We start from the raw sequence: 23,828 nt of genomic DNA, 5'->3' as shown, positions 1-23,828 counted from the left end.
TGTGTGTGTGTGTGTGTGTGTGTGTGTGTGTGTGTGTGTGTGTGTGTGTGTGTGTGTGTGTGTGTGTGTGTGTGTGTGTGTGTGTGTGTGTGTGTGTGTGTGTGTGTGTGATTTTGTGTGTGTTTGTTTGTCTCTGAGGTGAGTGAGTGAGTGTGTGCATACAATATGTGCATGCGTGTATGCACATTACATGTTGAGTTTCATATGATAACCTCTTCAGACAGGTCAGTGACCTTTTTTTTTTGCTCAAACTTCAGATGGTACAACAATGACACCCGTAAATGAATTTGTAATTGGTAATTAATGTACTACAATGAATATGCTTCTTTGATAATCCACTAAATTCTGAATTCACCCTGATATGTGCTACTACTAAAACGCCATTGACCCAAACATGTATGGAACTTAGCGATTTGAAAGTCGATGATAATCAAGCTGTGGCCTAGTGGTTAGAGAGTTGGTGTTTCAATCTAGGGGTTGCCGATTCGAATACCCCCTGACCTCTCCCTACATCTCCATACATGGCTGAAGTTCCTTTGAGCAAGGCACCTAACCCCACATTGCTCCAGGGACTGTAACCAATACCATGAAAAAATAATAGTTGTAATTCGCTTTGAATAAAATGAAAGCGTCAGCTAATTGCAATGTAATATAATGTAATATATGAAACCTTTGCTTACAGATGAAGCCATCTTGTCTGAGGGCCCTGACCCGCATCTTCAAGGTGTCCGATTTGGATAACGACGGCATCCTCAATGACCATGAACTCAACATCTTTCAGGTAAGACTCTTTATCCTCAAGGTTTTTATGCAGACGGCTTGCAGACAAAGTGCGGGTCACTGCAGGCCCGTTCAGGCCAACAGAACAGTGTCGGTGCCCATTGCTGCTCCTAATGTTGAACCGGCTGGCATGTTCAGGCTGCAGATCTCAGCGTTCGAGAACCCAGAAAGTTGTTATTTTTTGTGGTGCAAGCATAAGCGTTGAAACGTTAATCATGCTTGCACCACAATAAAATAACAGCAAATAACAGCAAAACGTATCCTGTGTGCTCCAGTCATCCTTGGCCCAGTCTCTCTGAAGTGGACCATCTTGTTTTCTACTGATTACAGTCCTGGGGTGAGTTTCTCAAAAGGGAAGTTGTTAGCCTGTTAGCAACTTCGGTAGTTGCCAATGGGAAAATGCATTGAAAGCAATGAAGTAGCTAATGTAGTAAGCAACTTTGGTTTTGAGAAATTCACCCCTGGACTGTGAGCACCAATAAGGCTAAAGTTGATTTGCAGTGCGGACCGAAAATTTTTATTTTTTTCTCCACGAACCGTGATGCAGAACGTTGATTCGGGTAACACGCAGCCACGTATGAGCCCGGTATGAACGCGGATGGTTAGCGCTCCGACACCGGTCTGGTTGATCTGAAAAGAGTAGAGTATGTGTCGACCTGTAAAGATGGTGAACCAGTGAACCAAGGATAGCATCCCCTTGGAGTATTCCAAGGAACTGGCTCAGTAGTAAACCAGGTTAAAGTAACCTTGAGGTAGTGGTAAATCATCTATAGAAGAACGTGGAGTCCTCCTTTTTTCTTTGCTAAATGGCACCTGTGGACTATCTATAAGCAGATTTACCACTTCCTGTAATTTAACTTGGACAGGTTTATCACCTAACCATGTTCTTGGAATACTACCCTGGTCCCAGACTTGATTTGATCATTTTCAACATAACTGTCACTTAAGAGAGGTGTGCAAAAAGCTTTTTGAAAGATGTCTGTACCAGAATGACACATGACACATGACATTGACTGTTGCTGTTAAGACGAGAGTGAGAGTGAGAGAGAGACTGTGATCAGGAGGAGGCCTGAGTAGTGTATATTCAGTCTTCCAAGCTTGTTAATCCAGTCTTCTAATTTGGAAATCGTGTGCTAGCACACATGCTCCTCGGTTGGCTACTATCAGAGGCACAAGAGGGTTGTGAAATAAAATGTGGCTGATTGGAGGTATCAACATGAGCTAGTGGCTATTACTTCCTCTTGTTTTTCATAGGAACTTGTTAAGTGGAAAGTGTTGACTGGCAGTGTAACCTTTTGAAGTATACTTGAACTGTGGTGTTTATATCATGCCGATAATTTAACTTATTTTTTGTTCCTTTTTTTTCAAATATTTTTTAGGGTTTTTTATGCCTTTATTGACAGGACAGTGTGAGATCCTGACAGATTGGGAAATGACCCTGGCCGGACTCGAACCAGCATCCCCATGGGCATGAAAGCCCAAATGTAGGGGGCTTGGCACGTTGTGCCACAGCGCCCCCTCTGAGGGTTAACTTGTTATATTAATTGAATATTATGTGACATGTGGCATTCCAATGGTGACTGTTTTCAGCATTTTCTATTCTTCTTTATGTGGATTGAACTATTACACGTACAAAAATAGTGCACAATAATGTGGTGAGTTGGCAGTGTCCTGGAAACTAAAGAACCACCAGTTCCGAAAAAGGACACGGTGTCCCCTGTTCTGTTTTGAGTTTGGTGCAGGTGTTTTTCTGGTCAGTCAGTGCATGCGTGCGTTCGTGCAGGCCTGTGTGCGTGCATGCGTGCGTGTGTCAGGCAGGATTGCCCATGCCCCATGGGGACCAAAGTTCGAATCTGGCCTCAGAGATCATTTGTCAACTCAACCCCATCTCTCACTCCTTGTCTACTCCACACTCTCATTTTAATTGTTTTTTTTTTGTGGTCTTTTTCGACTTTATTTGATAGGACGGTGTGAGAGGTGGACACGAAGCGAATTGGGAGAGAGGTTGGCCACGGCAGGGCATACTCCACACTCTCCTGTTGGAAAAAGTACAAGAATGTGCCAAAAATGTATTTTAAAATAACTGTGTACTGTGTGTTTTTGTTTGCCTCCTCAGAGGACGTGTTTCAACACCCCACTGGCTGCCCAGGCCCTGGAGGACGTTAAGAACGTGGTGAGGAAGAACATCAACGATGGAGTGTGTGACAACGGCCTCACACTGAATGGTATTAATACTCTCTCACACACACAAACACACACACACACACACACACACACACACACACACACACACACACACACACACACACACACACACACACACTTTGTTTAGTTTACAAGTGTTGTTGATCATGTTCATCAAATGAATTGTGAGCCCAGTTGTGGGGTTCACAGACAGCATTTGTAAAACTGAACCAATCGTGTCCCAATTTTGTATTTAGGAGACACAGTTACTTGTAAACAAATATGGCTAGTGTGCCAATAATGTGGTACTGGCCACAGTTAACTACAGTGCCCTCCATAATTATTGGCACCCCTGGTTGAGATGTGTTAAAAGCCTTAAAATAAATTCAGTGTTTATTGCAGAAGAATACTGTCACACTGAAAATTATAGGAAAATGTAGCCTTCAACTCAAATGAATTGTAAGAAAATAAAAAAATCCCTGACTAAAAAATAATTATTTTTCATTAAATCACCTGTTCCACAATTATTGGCACCCTTAACAATTTCCAGGAAATAAATATAATTGAAGCATTTCTGTCATTTCTACAGTAGTTTACAAAGTTTACCAGAGTATGTAGGAACATTTAATTAGTAATTCATCACTTCCTGTTTCCCTGGGGTATAAATATGACGTGACATCGAGGCCATTTCTCTTATCCACTCTTAAACATGGGAAAGACAAAGGAACACAGCATACAAGTGAGGCAGATGTGCGTCGACCTTCACAGGTCAGGCAGAGGCTACAAGAAGATTGCCACTCAACTGCAGCTGCCCATATCCACTGTGAGAGGAATAATTAAGAAGTTCAAAACAACTGGAACAGTGGTAAACAAGCCTGGACGAGGACCCAAGTTTATTTTGCCACCACGCACAGTGAGGAGGATGGTAAGAGAAATCAAAAGATCTCCAAAGCTCACTGTTACAGAATTACAACAAATGGTAGCATCCTGGGGTCACAAAGTCTCCAAATCAACCATCAGGCGCTGTCTACACGCCAACAAGCTGTTTGGGAGGCATGCACGGAGAAAACCTTTCCTCACTCACAATCATAAACGCAAGCGTCTGGAGTTCGCCAAGCGGTATTGGGGCTTCAACTGGGACCGTGTGCTTTGGTCAGATGAGACCAAGATTGAGCTTTTTGGCAACAAACACTCTAAGTGGGTCTGGCGTACCACGAAAGATGCGCATGCTGAAAAGCACCTCATACCCACTGTGAAGTATGGGGGTGGGTCAGTGATGCTGTGGGGCTGTTTCGCTTCCAAAGGCCCTGGGAACCTTGTTAGGGTGCATGGCATCATGAATGCTTTGAAATACCAGGACATTTTAAATCAAAATCTGTTGCCCTCTGCCCGAAAGCTGAAGCTGGGTCGTCACTGGGTCTTTCAGCAAGACAATGACCCTAAACATATGGCCAAATCTACACAGAAATGGTTCACCAGACACAAACTCAAGCTCCTCCCATGGCCATCTCAGTCCCCTGACCTCAACCCCATTGAGAACCTGTGGGGTGAGCTGAAGAGGAGAGTACAGAGGAGAGGACCCAGGTCTCTGGATGATTTAGAGAGATTCTGCAAAGAGGAATGGCTGAAGATCCCTCTTTCTGTCTTTTCCCATCTTGTGAAACATTATAGGAGAAGATTAGGTGCTGTTTTGTTGGCAAAAGGGGGTTGTACAAAATATTAACACCAGGGGTGCTAATAATTGTGACACACATTATTTGATGTCAAATAATTATTTCTTTATGTGGGATTTTTTCCCCACTGAATAAATGCACTTGTATTGAAGGTTGGATTTTTCTCTTTTTTTCCATTAAGGTCCCATATTATTTAGAAAAAAAATAAAATAATTGGAAGCTAAAAAACACATCTCAACCAGGGGTGCCAATAATTATGGAGGGCACTGTATCTGTTTGTAATATTGACCAAAAGTAACTACAGTATGGTCTCCCAGTGCTGTTAACTACAACTAACCAAGGTGTCACAGTCCATTCCAGTATGTAGTTAACTGTAGACTACCAGTCGTACGTATACTGTATGTACTATGGGCCGCCCGTAGTGACTGTTACTGTAGTGTTCTGCAATCAGGGTTCATGCTCCTGCGCAACCTCTTCCAGTCCTGTATTAATTATTGGTCATGCAGTAGTGACCTGTCCTAGTCTTGCATGCAGGGGCGGATCTACCCATTTTGGGCCCCTAGGCGAAATATAAACATGGGGCCCTCAATTGGCAATTTCCATGGAAGGAGCCAGGGCGCTATTTTATTTTTTTGTCTTGTATATATCTTCAATTACTTTACATATGTGTCAAATTAAGATAAGGCCTACTACAGTTTGGGGGGCCCTATGAAGGGACGATTCGGTCGGGCCCTAGGCAATTGCCTAGGTTTGCCTAATGTAAAGTATGCCTCTGCGTGCCTGTACTGTACTATGTGCCATAGTTAACTCTGGTGTTCCCTATTCAGGGTTCCTCTTTCTGCACACGCTCTTCATCCAGAGGGGGCGGCATGAGACCACCTGGACCGTCCTGCGCAGGTTTGGCTACGATGACGACCTGGAGCTCCATCAGGACTACCTCTTTCCCCCGTGAGTCTGTCTGTCTCTCTGTCTCTCTCTGTCTGTCTGCCTGTCTGTCTGTCTCTCTCTCTCTCTCTCTCTCTCTCTCTCTCTCTCTCTCTCTCTCTCTCTCTCTCTCTCTCTCTCTCTGTCACACACACACTCTCTCTCACTCTGTCTGTCTGTCTGTTTGTGTGTCTCTCTGTCTGTCGTGCGGTCAGTTTTTTCTGTGTGTCTGTGTTGCTTTTCTCTGAAGTATCTTTGCGACATGTGGCTGTTAGCTTCTTCTTTTTGGTTGCGATTTAATTACTCTTTGACAACTCTTACTTTTGCAACTCTTGTAATTGCTCTTTGACAGAGTTTCTAACTAGCTAGCAACAACTCTTTCCTGTTAATCTGTCTATCTGTCTGTGGCACGTGAGCATGACTGTACTGACAATCTGTAATAATAACGAAACGGGGCTGGCTTTACTCCGAAGGGAATGTTCACACCCAAAATCTCTCAAACAAAAATGATAAACAAAACATAATCTTATTAAATATGTGTGCTTCATTTTCATACACCTGCGTCCAAATCTAGTGGATATAAACTTGATGACACAGGGAAACGCTAGACACCCAAGGCACAAGCCATGTCGATGGCTGTCCTGAGAGGGGTTAACTTTGTTGCAGTGATATTCCCATCTACTGGTGAACCTGACCTTGTAAAGCCCCCTGTTAGCTGGTTAATCTGCCTGCCCCGTGCCGAGGAGACTGCTCTGTTAGTCTAAAGAGGTGTGTAAGTCCCACGTCCCAGCCATAGTTAGTTGGCTACGGTGTTGGATCCTACAGCCAAATGCTGAGTTGCCTTGACACCAATTAACCCCTATGCACACACAAACACACACATCCCACCTTGAAGAGTTCAGTGAGACTTCTACACCTGACCTGAGCCACCTTCTGAAGAGCACGGGGAGCCTAATCCAGCTATTCTGATCTCTAATCCAAGGGCTCCTCACTGGGCAAGCAAACACACACACACACACACACACACACACACACACACACACACACACACACACACACACACACACACACACACACACACACACACACACACACACACACACACAAACACACACACAAACAGTCCCTTAAATCTGATCATTATCTGAACCAGGGAAGTCAACAGGGGAGGGAGGGTCAAAGGGGTCAGTTGTCACAGGCCCGGCGAGAGGGGGGGTGACCAGATTTGGGCCCAGATTATTACATCATATGCATTGGGGTGGGGGTGTCGCTCAGACTGACATTTAGTCCCAGACTACGGCGAAAGTGGTTCTTGGCCGAGCCTGTACTGATCTTGACCGGTTGGGTGTGTGTTCCTTGTTGCTATGTCTGCCTTGGCTGCAGGTTAAAAATACCTCCCGACTGCACCACTGAGCTGAACCACAACGCTTACCTCTTCCTGCAGAGTGTCTTCGACAAGCATGACAAGGTGACTGTCACGCGCACCTCCCCACTCACCACTCACCTCTCCACTCACCCCACTCCACCTAACAGTTGCTGACCACACCTCCCTTCCATCACAAAAGTTGCTGAGCCACACTCCAATGCAGGCTTACTGTAACTTGACTCAATACTAACTTGCGTTTAATAATTATTATTTTTATTTCTCCTTTATTTTACTAGGGTAGTCACATTGAGGCTGTTGCCCCTTTTCAAAGTGAGCCCTAGAGTAGCAGCTATCTGTCCATCTTGCCTCTTGTTGTGTACACAACTAATTTGAGTCTTCTCAGTGTGTACACAACTAATTCAAATCTTCTCATAGCTAGGTTTGTTTACCCCTCCCCTCCATCACAAAGTTGCTGACCACAGTCCAATCCAGGCTTACTGTAACGTGACTCAATACTAATGTGCGCTTAATATAGGTAGCAGCTACTTGGCAGTCCTGCATCTTGTTGTGTGCAAAACTGATTTGAAGCTTCTCAGTGGTCATTAAAAAGATCTCTTAGTCTATCTCACAGTCGCTGACCACCCTCTCTCCATCTCACAATTGCTGACCACAGTCCAATGCAGGCTTACTGTAACGTGACTCAATAACAACGTGCACTTAATACGTAGCTGCTAGTATCTGGCAGTCCCGCGTCTTGTTGTGTACACAACTCATTTGAATCATCTCAGTGGTCGTTGATGGGATCTCTCAGTCTATCTCACAGTCGCTGACCACCCCTCTCTCCATCTCACAAAGTTGCTGAGTACAGACCAATGCTGGCTTACTGTAACATGACTCAATGCAAACGTGCACTTAATACGTAGCAGCTATCTGGCAGTCCCGCGTGTTGTTGTGTACACCAGTGGTTCTTAACCTTTTTTTTCTTAAAGCACCCCCTTACCTGTGTTGAGGACAAGTCGCGCACCCCCAAGCCAAACTTCTGCACGAGTATACGCACTAAACAATGTTTAAAGTGATTACTTACAATGATTCTTCCTTGAGACATTAATCAATACCTTAATGACTTCAAATGGTGAACAAATTAATTTAATTTGTCTAATTATAATGTTTGCAAGCAGAATTTTGTCACAACCTCAACAAAAACAAATTTCTGTGCACCCGCCGGAATCTCTGGCGCACCCCCAGGGGGTGCCCGCACCCCAGGTTAAGAACTACTGGTGTACACAACTCATTTGAATCTTCTCAGTGGTCGTTGATGGGATTTTTCAATTAAATGTTACAGTCAAACGTGATGTGAGTCTCCATGCCACCTCACTCTATCTCAGAGTTGCAGACAACGTCTCCCTCCATCTCACAAAGTTGCTGAGCACAGTCTAATGCAGGCTTTATGCAGTACGTACTGTAACATGACTCAATACTAACATAACACTTCATCATTAACCATCAGCTGTATGGTAATCTTGTATCTTGTTGTGTACACGTATACAGCAAATTTGAATGTGTTGAATAATCATTGAGATGATATTTGAATGAATACAAATGCTTATCTGTTGAACAATTAAATATATCCCATGTATGCTTTTTCCCAGTATCTGTATCCTATCTGTATCAGTATCTTCCTTGGCAACATTTGATCAGTACCTACTTACTACTTTGTGACCATAAAATCGCCCATATACTATAAAATATAGAGACATCGTATATCAGTGATTGCTCGGGAGTATTCCAAGAACATGGTTAAGTGATAAACCTGGCTAAGTTAACCAACAGGAAATGTTAAACCTGCTAATAAATACTCCACATGGGTCATTTAGATGATTTACCACTACCTCAATGTTAATTTAACCCCTGAAGACGCGGCTTTATACATTTGCTGTTACCAGTATGGTAATGACCAAGTCGTGGTGCATTGCTAAAGGGCCTGTGTTATGTCATAGTATTGTAGTGCTATGATAGTTACATTTCAATGACTATTACAGCGTGCCACTGGAGGTACGGCGCGCATTAAGGGGCTACCATGATTTACTACTTATTCTTGGAACACTTCTGTGCGGCGTTCCTTGAGTGTTGTGTGCTTCTTGTTCGTCTATACAGGACAGGGACTGTGCACTTTCCCCTGAGGAGCTGAAGGACCTGTTTGACGTCTTCCCCTACATACCCTGGGGGCAGGACGTCAACAACACCGTCTGCACCAACGACCAGGGATGGATCACCTACCAGGGCTACCTCTCGCAGTGGACGTACGTACCAGCTGCTGAACAGGACCGTACTAAGACACTGGCTACGTTTACATGAGACATTTAATCGGAATAAGCTTAATTCCGCTTTGAAAACGTCATGTAAACACTTCTTAATGCAGAATTAAATGAAAGATCAAAGGAAACTCGATGGAACTATTTAATTTGGAATGATTACTTTGGAATTAAAACCGTCATGTAAACATAGCAATTGTGGCAAAGATGTAGGTTTGGCTTGGAAAGTGGTGGTGGGGACATTGCAATGGTGGTATGGACATGTCCCCACCATTCGCACCTAAAATTACCCCAGGGCACTACACCTAGCAGGTGCCCCCTTTATGAACAATATTTGTTAATTTTGTGTCATGTGGTGCCCCCTAACTGGCTGTAAATAGTTGGTGCCACTGGCCCGTATGGATAATCTGGCCCTGCTGCTGAAGACATTGCATTACATTACACTACACTACACTATATTACATTACACTACATTATAATACCTTTGTTGTTGGGTTAATAGCTTCTGCTACAGAAGCTATTACAGAAGTTGTTAATACGATTCCATTACATGACATTGTATTTAGTGGACATCAAATTTAGTTGTGTTAGAAAACAGTACCCCACCCCACCCCAATACTCCACCCAAACTACTAATGCTACTTTGGGCAGAGTGTCAGGTGGGGTAACACATGTCAGGTGGGGTAATCTTCTCTAACACGACTCTAAACGCACACACACACACACACATATACACACTTTGTTTCTGCTATTACAGTATAATGTAATTAGGATTGCAGTGTTTTTACTTTCTGCATCCAGGATGTTCCACCTCTAGCCCAGCGGGGTATAGATTGTCAGTCAGGGTAGCATTACTCACTGCTTGCTATGAGAGATGTCAAGTGATGTTATATAACCGGCGCCTCTGAGTGCTTCATCCACTGAAGTGCAAGTTATTTATGCACAGAAGCACTCAGAGTATGTGGGTCCGGGGGAGGATATAGCCATTTTGGGGCCCTAGGCAAAGTATCAACATGGGGCCCTAAAAATCCATTCTGTAGACATACAATTCTGTGTTTTGGTGCTATTTAAGTGTTTTGAGTCATATACGGTGTCTTCGATTACATTTTGCATATGGGACAAAGCCTACTTTTTTTGTGTTGAATGCAACTGGTGTGACAGTTGGGGGCCCCTGTGGAGGACAGATCTGACCGGGGCCTTAGGCAATTGCCTAGGTTTGCCTAATGGAAAATCCGCCTCTGAGGGTATCCATCCAACATGATCTCCAAAAATTCCGTGCTCCTGGACTCGGATGTTAAGGACACAAAATCCGTGTCCAGGAGCACGGATTTTGCCAAAATTCCGTGCTCCTGGACACGGAATTGTTTTCCGTGCTCCTGGACACGGAATTGTTTGAAGTGCTTTCTATAGGCTATTTCCACAGTCTTGTGTTTTCTCAGGATTTTTCTAATTTCAAATATTTTGTCTAAAAAAAAAAACATTTCTTACTGACAGGTTAGGGTTAGGGATTGTTTTGGTCTGGGCACAGCTAGTTTTTTTCATTCATTATATGAGTTTGATAGCCTAGCAACCAACTGGAAAAGGTATTTCTCAAAAATATGTCTTTAATGACAGGTTAAGGTTAGGGAATGTTTTGGTCAGGGCACAACTTAAATTGCTATAGCATTATTTTGTTTAGGATTAGCATTTGGTATGTATTTTCTAATGATAGAGTTAACACAGTGCTGTGGTAATAGCCTATAGAAAGCACTTCTGTGTGCCCATCACGGAAAACAATTCCGTGTCCAGGAGCACGGAAAACAATTCCGTGTCCAGGAGCACGGAATTTTGGCAAAATCCGTGCTCCTGGACACAGATTTCGTGTCCTTAACATCCGTGTCCAGGAGCACGGAATTTTTGGAGATTAGGCTGTATCCATCATAGAATAGGGCTCTAATAGTATTGTGTGTTGTGTGCTGGTTAACCCATATCTCAGATTCAACAGAAGAGGACTCCTTGTTACCAAGTAGAATGTGGCCAAAGATTTCAACATTTCAATACATTTTTGTATTTTATCTCAAGCCCCAGTAATCCCTATTGTATTATACTGAAATAACAGCAAAAAAGTCTGTGTGTCTGTGTGACTGTCTGTGTGTGTGTCTGTGTCTGTGTGTAATCAATGTATTATTTATTATTTATTCAGGCTAACTACATACCTGGACGTACAGAGGTGTCTGGAGTACCTGGGTTACCTAGGTTACTCGATCCTTGCTGAGCAGGAGTCTCAGGCATCTGGAGTAACTGGTGAGGGCTGCATATCTGTTGTCATGGTAACCATGGATCAATGCTTATCTGGTTTGTATTTGGAGCAGTTTGAGGAGAAATGGGTGAAACCTACTCCAAACCAGTTGATTTTGGCATTTACCCACATGTCGGTTTCAATTAGGAAAAGTAGCTGTCTGCCATAACCGAATGTCACGTAATGACAACAGTCATAAATGTGTATGACATGGACATCATAATGTGTATGACATGTCCATAACTGTGTTAGGAGACTGTTTAGACACTTTCATGTCATACCTAAAACATTGTCGAGTTAAGTGTTGAGCTGGACGAGAAAAAGCGTTACTGTACATTACTGTTCTGTTCTAAGGCTATAATGGGTAGTACAAGACATTTTAATCCACATTTTTTTTGCTCTGTCTGACTTTCATACCTCTTTAATGTTTATGTTTTGTCTGCCCTGCATAATGGTAGTGACTCGAGACAAGAAGATCGATCTGCAGAAGAGGCAGACCCAGAGGAACGTGTTCCGTTGTAACGTGTTCGGGGCCAGCGGCAGCGGAAAGAGCGGCTTCCTGCAGGCGTTCCTGGGAAGAAATATGATGGTTAGCACCAAAGGAGCCTAGACACTAATAGGGCTTTCAGGCCGACCAGAACTAGAACCAGAACCGGCACTAAAGTGCTTAACTGCGAACTGCCTGTGTTCATACCGGGATCTGAACTTTTTCCGAACTTTTTGCGAACGCTAATATCTGTGGCGTAAACACGAGGGTCGGTTCACGATTAGGTGCGGGAACGGGCACCGGCACGGCTCTCAGTCGGCCTGAATGCGTCTTAAGTGGCACTATACTGTAAATAGGAAGGAATATGATGGTTAGCACCAAAGAGCCTAGATATTAAGTGACCTTCTTTACACCATACTGTATGCATGGGAAGGAATATGATGGTTAGCAACAATAGGCACAATGACTAGTGGTTTTAGGTTTTAATCATAATATCTCTAACATCTTTACGAAGCTTAGTCTGGTATTGCCTTGTACTGTACTTTGAGTTCGTTCAGAGGGTTTGGATGTTAGCATGTTTAGATCTTGGAGGGAATATAATGGTTAGTACCAGACCTTATATACTAGGAGGCCCTACTTGTGCCATGCTGTAAATGTGTTGTAACGTCTTTTGGGGGAAGTGGCGAGAGTGGCTTTCTGCTGGCCTGCCTGGGAAAAAGTATGATGGTTAACACCAAAGAGCCTAGATGCAAATACTTACCAGGGGTGCGTTTCTCAAAAGCGTAGCTGTTAGCATTTATGCACCCCAGATGATACTATCAATGGGAAGTAGTACTGACACACTGACCACTGATAAGAGCTTTTGGGTTTTGGTCATGATGGTGGTCAAGTGTGTCCATTTTTTTAACTCTGTTGTGACATCTGAGAGCAGAGTCGATTCCAGGGCTATTCAAATGGCGGCCCTGGGGCCAGATGCGGCCCTTGGACAGCAAGGTTCTGGCCCCCCACAAGCCCTCTGAAACACGGAATCGTTTTTCAGAAATATGGGTTCCGTTCCGTATCGAGGTGAAAACAGGACACGGGACGTTAAAATGCAGGAAATAATATCTAAGAAATGCAACATTTTCGGGGGGAGGACCCCCAGACCCCCAGACCCCCAACCTCAATGAAGTGACCCCTATTTTTTTCATTGACAGTCGGCAACCATAATGCATATGTACTTACTGGGAGGAATTCGAATAACTGGCCCTTGTTTAATTGAATAGCCCTGGTCTATGCTTTGTTATACTCTTCCATGACATCAGAAGCCCGAAGTGTTCTTCAACTCTATGTTAATGGCCGCTTCCCGTCTTTGCCGTCTTCCCTCCAGCGCCAGAGAACGATAAACGAGGAACACAAGTCCTACTACGCCATCAGCACTGCCTACGTCTACGGTCAGGAGAAGTACTTGCTGGTGAGTTCCGTTGCTGTTTTCCCATCAACATGTATTGGGCTTTTGAGAAAAACGCACTAGGCAAAACACTCATCAAATAAGTTCTTTCATTCAGAAAAGTTCATTGTACTATACTTTTCATGTTGGGATGCCCCTGCTTACTGGACAATTGTATGAAACCCACAGACTGATCGTGTGATGGACCTACTTTACGCACCTGTATGAATGAGGGTGGTAGCAACTAATCATGTGATCATGTGATACTTTATTTGTACACCTGGGTAATGGGGGTTTGGTAAAGAGCGAACCTGAAGACGCACTAGGCGAAACGCGTTGTTCGCTACAAAAAAATAAAGAAAAAAAGAACAGTATCCAGTGTGCGGTGTTTATGAACTTTTCTTAGTGATCACCTTTTCCTGCCATACACCTGCACCTGGACAGCTGAAGTAGAGTAGAGTAGAGTAGAGTAACTTTATTGATCCCCAGGGGGAAATTCAGGTATCCAGTAGCTTACATAAATACACAAATACACAAAAGCCCACATGGACATTTCAAGACAAAAATAAACACAGGAATAGTCATCAGGGTGGGGAAAATAAAATAAAAAATAGAGATAAATGTAGAAAAGGTAATTGTGCAAAAAGACATTCTGTGAGTTGGGATAGACCAAAGCAGAAAAAAACATACTCTGTCAGTTAAGGTAGACAACAAGTGTTGATGGATACATCTATGATATAGTATAGTATGTAGAAGTAGGCAGTGTACAGAGTATGATAGGGGTTGAACATTCTTACAATGTCACAGTAAAGTACAGGTAAGTGTTTTAGGCAAGCACACACACACACACACACACACACACACACACCACACACCACACACACACACACACACACACACACACACACACACACACACACACACACACACACACACACAAAGAGGTTCCCCAGTTCCCCAGAAGGGTTGTGCACAAGGACTTGCTTGCATGTTATTCCATTTCTTCACTTCTTCTTTTTGTACTTCAGATTGAACTGCATGTTGTTGTTCTTTATTCTTGCTGTTAGTGTGCCTGATTATTTACACTAGGAACCAAAGCAGCCTGAGTGACTGATGAGTGTCATTGTGAGTGTCATCAAGGATGGATTACTGCAAGGGCCTACCGGGCCCAGGCCCAGGGGCCCAAGAGTCCAGAGGGCCCTGAAGCCCAATCATCTAAATTTCCATCCTCATGTTGTGTAAAATCACACTTTTAACAACTCTATTTTCACATATTTTCAGGGGAAAAACACCTGAATGCCCAACAATATAGGGTCTCTAACATCTGGAGGGGGCCCTTTCTTGTTGTCTGGCCCAGGGGCCCATGGAGTCATGATCCGTCCCTGAGTGTCATTATTTCTCTGTGGAGATTCGGGAAACTGAATGACTAAAGGGGATGCACTGGGTGCAAAGTGAACTGGGCAAATTTCAGGAGTTAAAGGGGCTCTAGGTAGGATTAAAAGTTGAATTAATCACTGTCCCAAGTCAGCCGATCCTTATTTGAGTCATTAGTACGTACAATAGGTGAACGATGACTCTCGCGACCACTTCCACGGCCCGCTGTCAGAAAACCCCAAATGCAACTTTGGCAGAGCGGTCCGAACGAGTATTGTGGGAAACATTTCTAATGTGAAAAATCGCTTTACATATTGTATTCATATTTGTATCAACTGCTGGCATTCCGTGATGAAAAACATTCTCACAGCGAGTTTATTTAAACAGCATTTTTTCATGACTGTGTAGATTTTGAGACAGGCATGCCACGGGCACCGCGCAAACGGCGTCATCCTACATTCTGCCCCTTTAAAAAAGTTATGGTAATGAGCTATAATGTTTTGGCAAAAACCAATTGGAATATCTTCGATGTCCCAGGTTGTCCGTGTCATTAGGTGATTAGCAAAATATCAATATCAAATCCAGAGCGAATAAAGCAAATTCATGGTGAAACATCTTCAGTGACATTGGCTACTTGTTATTACTGGTGTTCTCAAGTAGTAGCTCACGAGACAATACAATTTAATCCAATCTAATCTGGTCTAATGTTCCTGTTTTTGACTCTCTCTCTCCCCAGCTCCACGAAGTTTTCCCAGACTTCGATTTCCTGTCGGATGCCGAGCTGTCCTGCGACGTGGTGTGCCTGATCTATGACAGCAGCAATCCGGTCTCGTTCGAGTACTGCGCAAAGGTCTTTAAGGTTAGCATTTGGTCACGGTTTATGTCCATGTACATTGTATCTTTTGTGTTATTTTGAGCAGTTTTAACTTTATGCAAATAAATGCTCTAAATTACAATATTTTAATTTGAGATTCAGAGGAAATGCTATCAGTAGTTTATAGAATGAAACCGCAATGTTAATTTTACTGAAACACATGCCAATAAGACCAGACCAGCCAGTAAGTACCAGAAAAACAGCTAATTTCGAGGTCGTCTCTCAAGATGTTTCATGGTGGTATATGCCCCCCTAAAAACATGTTGGCCCCCCTGGTGATTTTGGTCTAGAATCGCCACTGCTTAACCCCCACAGCAATACTTCAGATAGCAAGATGCCATGCATATACTAACGTTCACATCTCTTTAGCCCCAACAGCAATACTTCATGGACAGGAATATGTAGTGCACACGCACACACGCACACACGCACACACGCAGACACACACACCTCTTGTCTCCTTACCACAGCAATACTTCATGGACAGCAAGATACCGTGCACACACACACACACACACACACACACACACACACCGTAACACTCGCCTCATGTCTCTCTCTCTCTCTCCTCCTCACCACAGCAATACTTCATGGACAGCAAGATACAGTGCACACACACGTGTCTAGTAACACACACACACACACACACACACACCGTAACACTCTCCTCCTGTCTCTCCTCCTCACCTCAGCAATACTTCATGGACAGCAAGATGCCGTGCATGCTGGTGGCGTGCAAGGCGGACCTGCCGGAGGTGAAGCAGCAGTACGCCATGACGCCGCTGGAGTTCTGCAGGAAGCACAAGATGCCGCCGCCGCAGTCCTACACCTGCAACACGGCGGCCGCGCCCAGCCGAGACATCTTCATCAAGCTCTGCACCATGGCCATGTACCCGTATGTACATCACACATACACTTGTTTTTATAGTATTATTATTGTTATAATTATAATTATTACAAAACAAGATGGCCGCCGCAGTCCTACATCTGCTACACGGCCGCCACGCCCCGCCGAGACACCTTCATCAAACTCTGCACCATGGCCATGTACCCATACGTACAATAGCATATTAATATAGTATAAATATCATCATGATTACTACACATTTACAGTATGGTGCAAGTAGGGTGATGATGTCTTTTGGGGAAGTGGCGAGAATGGCTTTCTGCAGGCCTTCCTGGGAAGAAGTATGATCGTTCTCACCAAAGAGCCCTGATACTGTAAATGGGAAGTAGTATGGTGTTTAACACACTGACCACTGACTAGAGCAGGGGTAGGCAACCTCTGTGACATCAAGTGCCAATTTGAAATTCTCTTGTGAATGACCATGCCACCCTATACGTGCCACCCCTCCCATGAGTGCAACGTTTGTGTGTCTGCACCAACGTATAATAGGCCTAATAATAATGCAGTAATAGCCTACTGCTCTAAAACGGCAGATTTCTTAATATTGCAGTACAACAGTTTTAAGGAATACAAATAATGGCACAAAAAGGCACATAATTAATACATTATAAAGCAATATGGGAGCAGAGACATCTTCATCAAACTCAGCGCCATGGCCATGTACCCGTACGTATATCAGACATGCACACTACAGATATTAAAAATTACATCATAACAGTGTTATTATAAAGCAAAATGGACGCCACCAAGATATCTTCATTAACCTACACAATTTTTTTTTTCTTGGTATATTTTTGGGGGGTTTTCAAGCCTTTATTTTTAGTTTTATACGACAGGACAGTGAAGGTGGTGCCAGGAAGTGAGTTGGGAGAGAGAGACGGAGAAGGGCCGGCAAAGGGCCGGGGTCGGAATTGAACCTGGGTGGGCCGCGTAGTATACGAGTGTCCTTGCATTATCGCCACGGTAGCCAGCAACATTTTTTTTTTTTTTTTAAATTAAAAGTAGTCCTTTAAGCAAGTACCAAAATGTAATATTCCCTGCCCTTTAAATATTTGTAAACTCTTTCCTCCGGTTTGAAACTGTTCAGTGTGCGGTCTTTTCAACTTGTCTCTTCCCGTATCACCACGGTCTGTTGACACTGAGCATATTAGGGCCTCCCGTCACATGTGAGGATTGATTGGATTAGGATTAGGATGACTCGGGCTGCCTCCATCCTCCTTCCACAGGAGCCTAACGCTGTAATGTGTGGATATGCTTAAGCGGCTAAGTCCCGTCTCCAACCGAGTGAGCAAAACGGGAAGGGAAGGACCTAAGAACCCTGGGCTTCTGGACTCAGTGTTGCCTGATTGGGCGGTTTTCCTGCCATTTAGGCTGGTTAGTTTGACTCTCTGCTGTTAAACAAAGGCTATTGGGAGGGTTTTCTGATGTTTTATGACCACAGAATTCGCAATAGAATTTAGGTCAAATTGCGTGGGATTTAGTGCCGGTTTTCGAGCATTTTTTTGAGCTGGAAATCATCAGTCACATCTGGCAACATGAAGGGTTGTGCACTCTAGAGCCCAGAGGTCAACCCTGGATTATGTCATTCATGTCCAGCAGGGAAGCCAACCGGTGGGTCCCAGGCCTAGAGAGAGAGAGAGGCGGGCCCCAGAACAGGGTCCTCATTACATTGTATGTATCGGGTGTGGGAGCCCTTTCAGCTGATTACTGTCCTGGGCCCGGCCAAAGCTGTCGGCGGCCCTGACGTCCGACTGCATATCCAGTTCGTGGTGCACTGAAACATGTGGTCCTCTTCCTCTTTTAAATCCAGTAAACGGAGTCTGAAGCATGTGATACTATCTTTAATTCAATCTTCTGAAAGTGAGAATTTTGATGCCAGTAATTAACAGACACTATCATGTACTGTTATAGGGTCTGTGCGTGGATTTTATCACTTCCTCCGTGGTGACGAGCAGTGCTGGGAGTAACGGCGTTAGAGTATAACGGTGTGACTAACGGAGCCTCATTTTGAGTAATGGAATAATTGCCTAATTACTTTATCCATAACTGTAACGCCGTTGCGTTACTTGGGAAGTAATTGACGCGTTACAATTTTATGAATTGCAGCGCCAGTGTGCACTGGCTGCTGACAAAATCAAGGAGCAAATGGCAACGCTGCATAAATCTGTACCAAGCCAGCTATTAATATGCTCACATTAACCCTTTGCATGCATAAGAACAAAATAGCTGAACGTGATTTGCTAAAAAGTGTTAAGTGGGCGGAGTGTTGGCTATCTTGCGTAAACACAAATTCATTCTACACACAGAGTTCACAGGGAGCGCATAAAGAATAGAAGAGACAACGGCAGTAAAGCCGCGAGGTTGCATGTTCCAACGGTAAATACCGGAATCATTTCACGCTAGTTGCAGTCAAATGCAATAATGTTTATATCCAAAGTATACTGTGCCTTGGAAACAAAGTTATGTCCGTAACGAGCGACTCTAATTTCACTAAGCACCTCTCAACATCGCATGGTGGCACACCTCCAAGCCCCGTGCAGCTAGTTTCAGCTGTGGCGAAGAGGGAGACAGATATGAGCCAAACCTGATTTCTCAGGACACGAGTGAGCTCAACAAAATAATCGCCAGGTATGTGATTGAAAACATGTTTCCCCTATACACTGTGGGGTCGGAGTTGTTGCAAAAATCCATCTCGTGGAAGAGAAATTTGCACATCCCTGAAAATGTTGTGAAGGTTGTGGATTAACATTCACCATTGATAATAGGCCTAGGTCATGAAGATATTTGATAGCATCTTAAACAAAAATAACATCACAGAACAAGGATGAAAACCCCATTTAACTGTTTTTTTTTCATTTCTTTTACATTTTAAGCAAAACAAAACAAAAGTAACGCAAAAAAATACTTTTCCTGGTAACTAGTCACTTTTATAGTGAAGTAACACAGTTACTAACGCAATTACTTTTTTGGAGAAGTAACTGTACTTGTAATTAGTTACTTTTTCAGAATAACTTTCCCAGCACTGGTGACGAGTGCTGTTTGTAAGGATCAGTGGGGTTAGTGATGGCGTTTAAAGACTGTTGTGTAAGACAACGTTATGACTCGTTTTACTTATTTATTTATTTATTTTCTTGTAAGTATAAACTGTTGTGCAAAACATCACATCATGGCACATTCTTTTTATATTCCTTTTCTTGTGACTGTAGAATGTTTGCAACATTGCACTTTTTGTTATTTTGTTATTTCTCTTTTTCTCCTAAGTACAGACTGTTGCAGAAAGCTTTTTACACCTTTTTTTTCTCGTTTTAACAGCATTATTACACTTCTCTGAGGAATACACAAATTTTCAGCCACGCTGGACTGTCTGCTCTCTGTTATTAACAGATATTTAACATGTATGTGCGTGCGTGCGTGCATGTTGTTTGGGTCTGGTACATGAACGTGCCATGCTATGCTCTGAGGCTGTGTTGGTGTTGGTGTATTTCTCAAGCAAAGCTCATATGCCTGCTCTTTACAAATGTTTGACTTGTGCATGCGTACATGTGCGTGCTTGTGTGTGTACATGGTATATAGTAATCCACTATTTGGACCTGATTCTCAGCCATGTTTGTTGAACTGCCCATACTCTGTTTTTAGAGATGCTGTATTTAACTTTTTCCGCATGTGTGTGTATGTGTGTTATGTTCTCGATTCTGTCTGGGCTGGGTTTGTTCTCAGGCACGCTCGTCTGCGCTGCATGTGCACCTGCAACCGCTGCACCTTCTGCCTCTGCCAGAACTTCCTCAACTCGGAGCTGATGCAGACCGTCAAGGCCAAGCTCTACACCGTCATACTGCGCAGGTTCCCTATAGCCAACGATCCCTCCACGTTCATGTCTTCCTTTCATTCATTCATTCATTCATTCATTCATTCATTCATTCATCCATCCACTTTTTTTCCTTCCATTCATCAGTGGTTTTGTTTTCTTTTTAAGACTTTCCTTTAACGTTCCTATTTTTCATGAATTCCTTTCTTTTTCCCTAAAATTCCTTTTTTGACATTCCTCATTTACTTGAACACTGTCATAGCGCACAGGTTCCTCTTAAACAATCCCTTAACGTTCATGTGTTCCATTCATTCATCCACCTTTCTTTCTTTCTTTCTTTCTTTCTTTCTTTTGTTTCATCAGTGATTTCATTCATCAGTGAGTTCTTTTCATTTGAAGACTTTCCTTAAACATTCCAGTTTTTCATGAATTCCTCATTTTTTTTACATTCCTGGTTTACTTTCATTTGAAGGCTCTACATCGCCAGACTGTGCAGATTTCCTTCAATATTCACGTTTCGCAGTAATTCATCAGTTTACATTGAAGTCCGATTTTTTAAATTATTCTTCAGTCCCGTATTTATTATCATCTCAAGAAAGCCATACTGAGAATGTTCCTTCAACGTTCACATTTTCCATTAAGTCATCAGTTTCGTTTGTTTTCTTTGCTTATTCATCAGTCATTTAATATCATTTGAAGACAGCAGGTTTCCTTCTCTCATCACTACTATCCTTTTTCATGTGCCTCCTGTTCATTTATCATTTCCCAACCTATTCAATGTTTTCAAGACCTTGGCATTTTTCTTTTTTCATTCATTCATCTTTTTTCCTTCCTTCCTTCCTTCCTTCCTTCCTTCCTTCCTTCCTTCCTTCCTTCCTTCCTTCCTTCCTTCCTTCCTTCCTTCGTTCATTCTTTCATTCATTCATTCATTCATTCATCAGGTTTTTTTTCTTGAATTCATCATTTATTTTTATTCTGAGACCATTGCTCACATTGTGCAGGTTATCTTCTCGTTCAAGAGAAAAATTCCATAATATTCGCTCATCATTCTGTTATTTGTATGCACTTCCATTCAATGGCCATCCTACCCATTCATCATTTCCTAACCCATTCAATATTTCCCAGACCCTGGCATTTTGATTTTATAAATTTCATTTGAATACCTCTTTTCATCTTCATGTTGCACAGTGTTCAACTATCCTCTGCTTCGTTCATCATTGTGATTTTTTCCATCACTGTGATGCCCATCTATTGTCACATTTCCAATTCAGTGTTTCCCAGTACCTGGCTTTTTTCCTTTAGTTAATTTATCAGTGTTCTTTTCTACTTTCTTTAAAATTTTCCCCCCTATTCATTCATCAGGTGGTTTTTTTCTTTCATTTTTCAGTCATTTCGCTTCATTTCAAGACCGCTTTTCATCTTCTCAACCATGTCCCCTCATTTATTTGTTCTTGCTCTAGTTCATCTTCATGTCTCTGTTACGCCTCTTTTTTCCTCATTTCCATGACTCTGATACTATTAATGATGTGTCTATGTGGATGATGCCCAAATGTCAAAGTTTACTCTGTAGCTGTACTTGAGAAACATGACACCTTATATTCACACTCGTCCTCTGTGTCACACACGTCCTGCCATGCTATCATGATCTTTGACATACTGAATCTCCCACCTCTGAGGTGTGAGGCCTGTATGCAGTGCACTACTAGAAGGTGTCAGAAATGCTTAGTGTCTTAGCCAACGCTTTAACCTCTTTAACCTCTGTTGCAGTGCTAGCCTTTTGGTAGAGCACAATTGTGACTCGATTTTAAAACCAGAGCCACATGTCTCTGAGAGCCAACCTGAGAAAATTGTCGAAGGTTTTTTGTTCTTTTTTGTGTACTTTTGAAGAATATTCAAGTTGAGGTCTTGGAGATATTCAATGCTTCAAAAATAGTATTGGTTTATCTATGCTATGATATGTTGTCTTAAAAATGATGGCTAGCTTCATGCCCTTTAAATAGGCAAGAGAAACTTCAAGGGGCCATTATACTGTGTTCTACTTTAAGAAATGAACACCGTGGAAAGGCCACAAATGTATCAGAATATAACCCGATTCCCATGTGGACAGTATTGTTGTAATCAGAATCTATAATTAACTCGATATACCCCAAGGCCTACCTGCTACCTGTTTTTTTGTGGCTAGTCACGTTATGATTATTCCTTTCTGTTGACTGAAGATTTTGTTTGAAGATAAATATTGTCTCATTGCAGCATGTCACTAATGATAGGCTTAATAATTAATTAAATTTGTGTTTTTGTGTTGTTACTGCATGATCCATAAGGCATTTGTCCATACGACCCCCAGTGTGTATTTATTCTGCTATTCCACAGTTTTGTTTAACCCTTCTTTTTTGTTGTTTCCTTTTTTCTTCCATCTTCTCTGCTCTTTCTCTTCCCACTTTTGCTCTGTCTTCCTCCCTTCTCTCCCTCTCCCTCTCTTCTTCTCTTCTCCTCCTCCTCTCCCGTTTCCCCTTTTTTTCTGCCCATCCCTCCATCCCTTTCCCCAGGCACATGTCCCAGACTGATCTGCAGAGCTCCACCTTTTGGTTGAAGGCGAGCGTCGGGGCCACGGTCTTCATGGTGCTGGGGTTCGCCATGTACAGAGCCATGCTCCGCTCCCGATGACGGACTTAACCAACCCGCACACTGTAGCTCCGCTTTCACATTTATTTAGGTCATACAACGTTTCGACCCAACAGGGTCTTCATCAGGCATGACATGTAGCATGACATGCCTGATGAAGACCCTGTTGGGTCGAAATTTCAAAGCGGAGCTACAGTGTGTGCGGACTTCTACTTTTTCCACTATCAGATACTCCTTTGTCCTGCACCTGGCCTCAGAGAGGTGGGATGTGCATACTCCTACTCTTATGAAGATCATATGGACTTCACCAACCTCCCACTACCTTCCATCTCCGCCGCCCTCACTCTTCATCTCTCGCCTTGCCTCGTCTCCCCCTGGCAGGTGCATCCATCATGTACAACACAGGCAACATCTCCTCTGCAAAGACTGAATTTCCACTCATGAAGGCTACGTGTCATTTTGTACCTCAGTATCTGTAGTGCATTTCCTCTCCTGATAATGGACTTCTTCACCGGACACCAACCAGGGTGGGGGTTGCCTCCATCTCTTACCACCAACCCCACGTCGCAGGTGTATCCAATACATCCTGAACGTCGAACAACTTTCAGACTTTCGTGTTTCTATTTAGCACAGCTACGTGTCATTTTGTACCTCAGTAACGCATCTGTGACGCACTTCCGTCCGCAGTGATGGACATCTCTACTGGCTTCCCCCGTCCCTCCAACTCAAACCAACACCCCCCCTCCCCCCCCCCCCACACGCACACATACACACAGACACACACTCACTCACACACACACACACACACACACA

At 43.2% G+C, this 23,828-nt stretch overlaps 1 protein-coding gene across 1 annotated transcript in view; it reads left to right on the top strand.

The window, feature by feature from the left end:
• Nucleotides 1-23,087, top strand: part of rhot1b (ras homolog family member T1) — a 36,549-nt gene extending 13,462 nt beyond the window's left edge. Inside the window, exons 9-19 of the mRNA XM_063201574.1 lie at nt 683-781; nt 2,897-3,005; nt 5,465-5,585; nt 6,945-7,029; nt 9,082-9,227; nt 11,422-11,522; nt 11,976-12,106; nt 13,374-13,457; nt 15,544-15,666; nt 16,374-16,576; nt 22,940-23,087. Coding sequence (XP_063057644.1) covers nt 683-781; nt 2,897-3,005; nt 5,465-5,585; nt 6,945-7,029; nt 9,082-9,227; nt 11,422-11,522; nt 11,976-12,106; nt 13,374-13,457; nt 15,544-15,666; nt 16,374-16,576; nt 22,940-23,057 — 1,320 coding nt within the window. The 3' untranslated portion in view covers nt 23,058-23,087. The remainder of the gene's footprint in view (nt 1-682; nt 782-2,896; nt 3,006-5,464; nt 5,586-6,944; nt 7,030-9,081; nt 9,228-11,421; nt 11,523-11,975; nt 12,107-13,373; nt 13,458-15,543; nt 15,667-16,373; nt 16,577-22,939) is intronic.
• The last annotated feature ends 741 nt before the right edge of the window (nt 23,088-23,828 follow it).

The sequence above is a fragment of the Engraulis encrasicolus genome, chromosome 1 (genome assembly GCF_034702125.1).
Source record: "Engraulis encrasicolus isolate BLACKSEA-1 chromosome 1, IST_EnEncr_1.0, whole genome shotgun sequence".
In the NCBI taxonomy this organism is placed as follows: Eukaryota; Metazoa; Chordata; class Actinopteri; order Clupeiformes; family Engraulidae; genus Engraulis; species Engraulis encrasicolus.
This window is presented reverse-complemented; position numbering and strand designations above follow the sequence as displayed.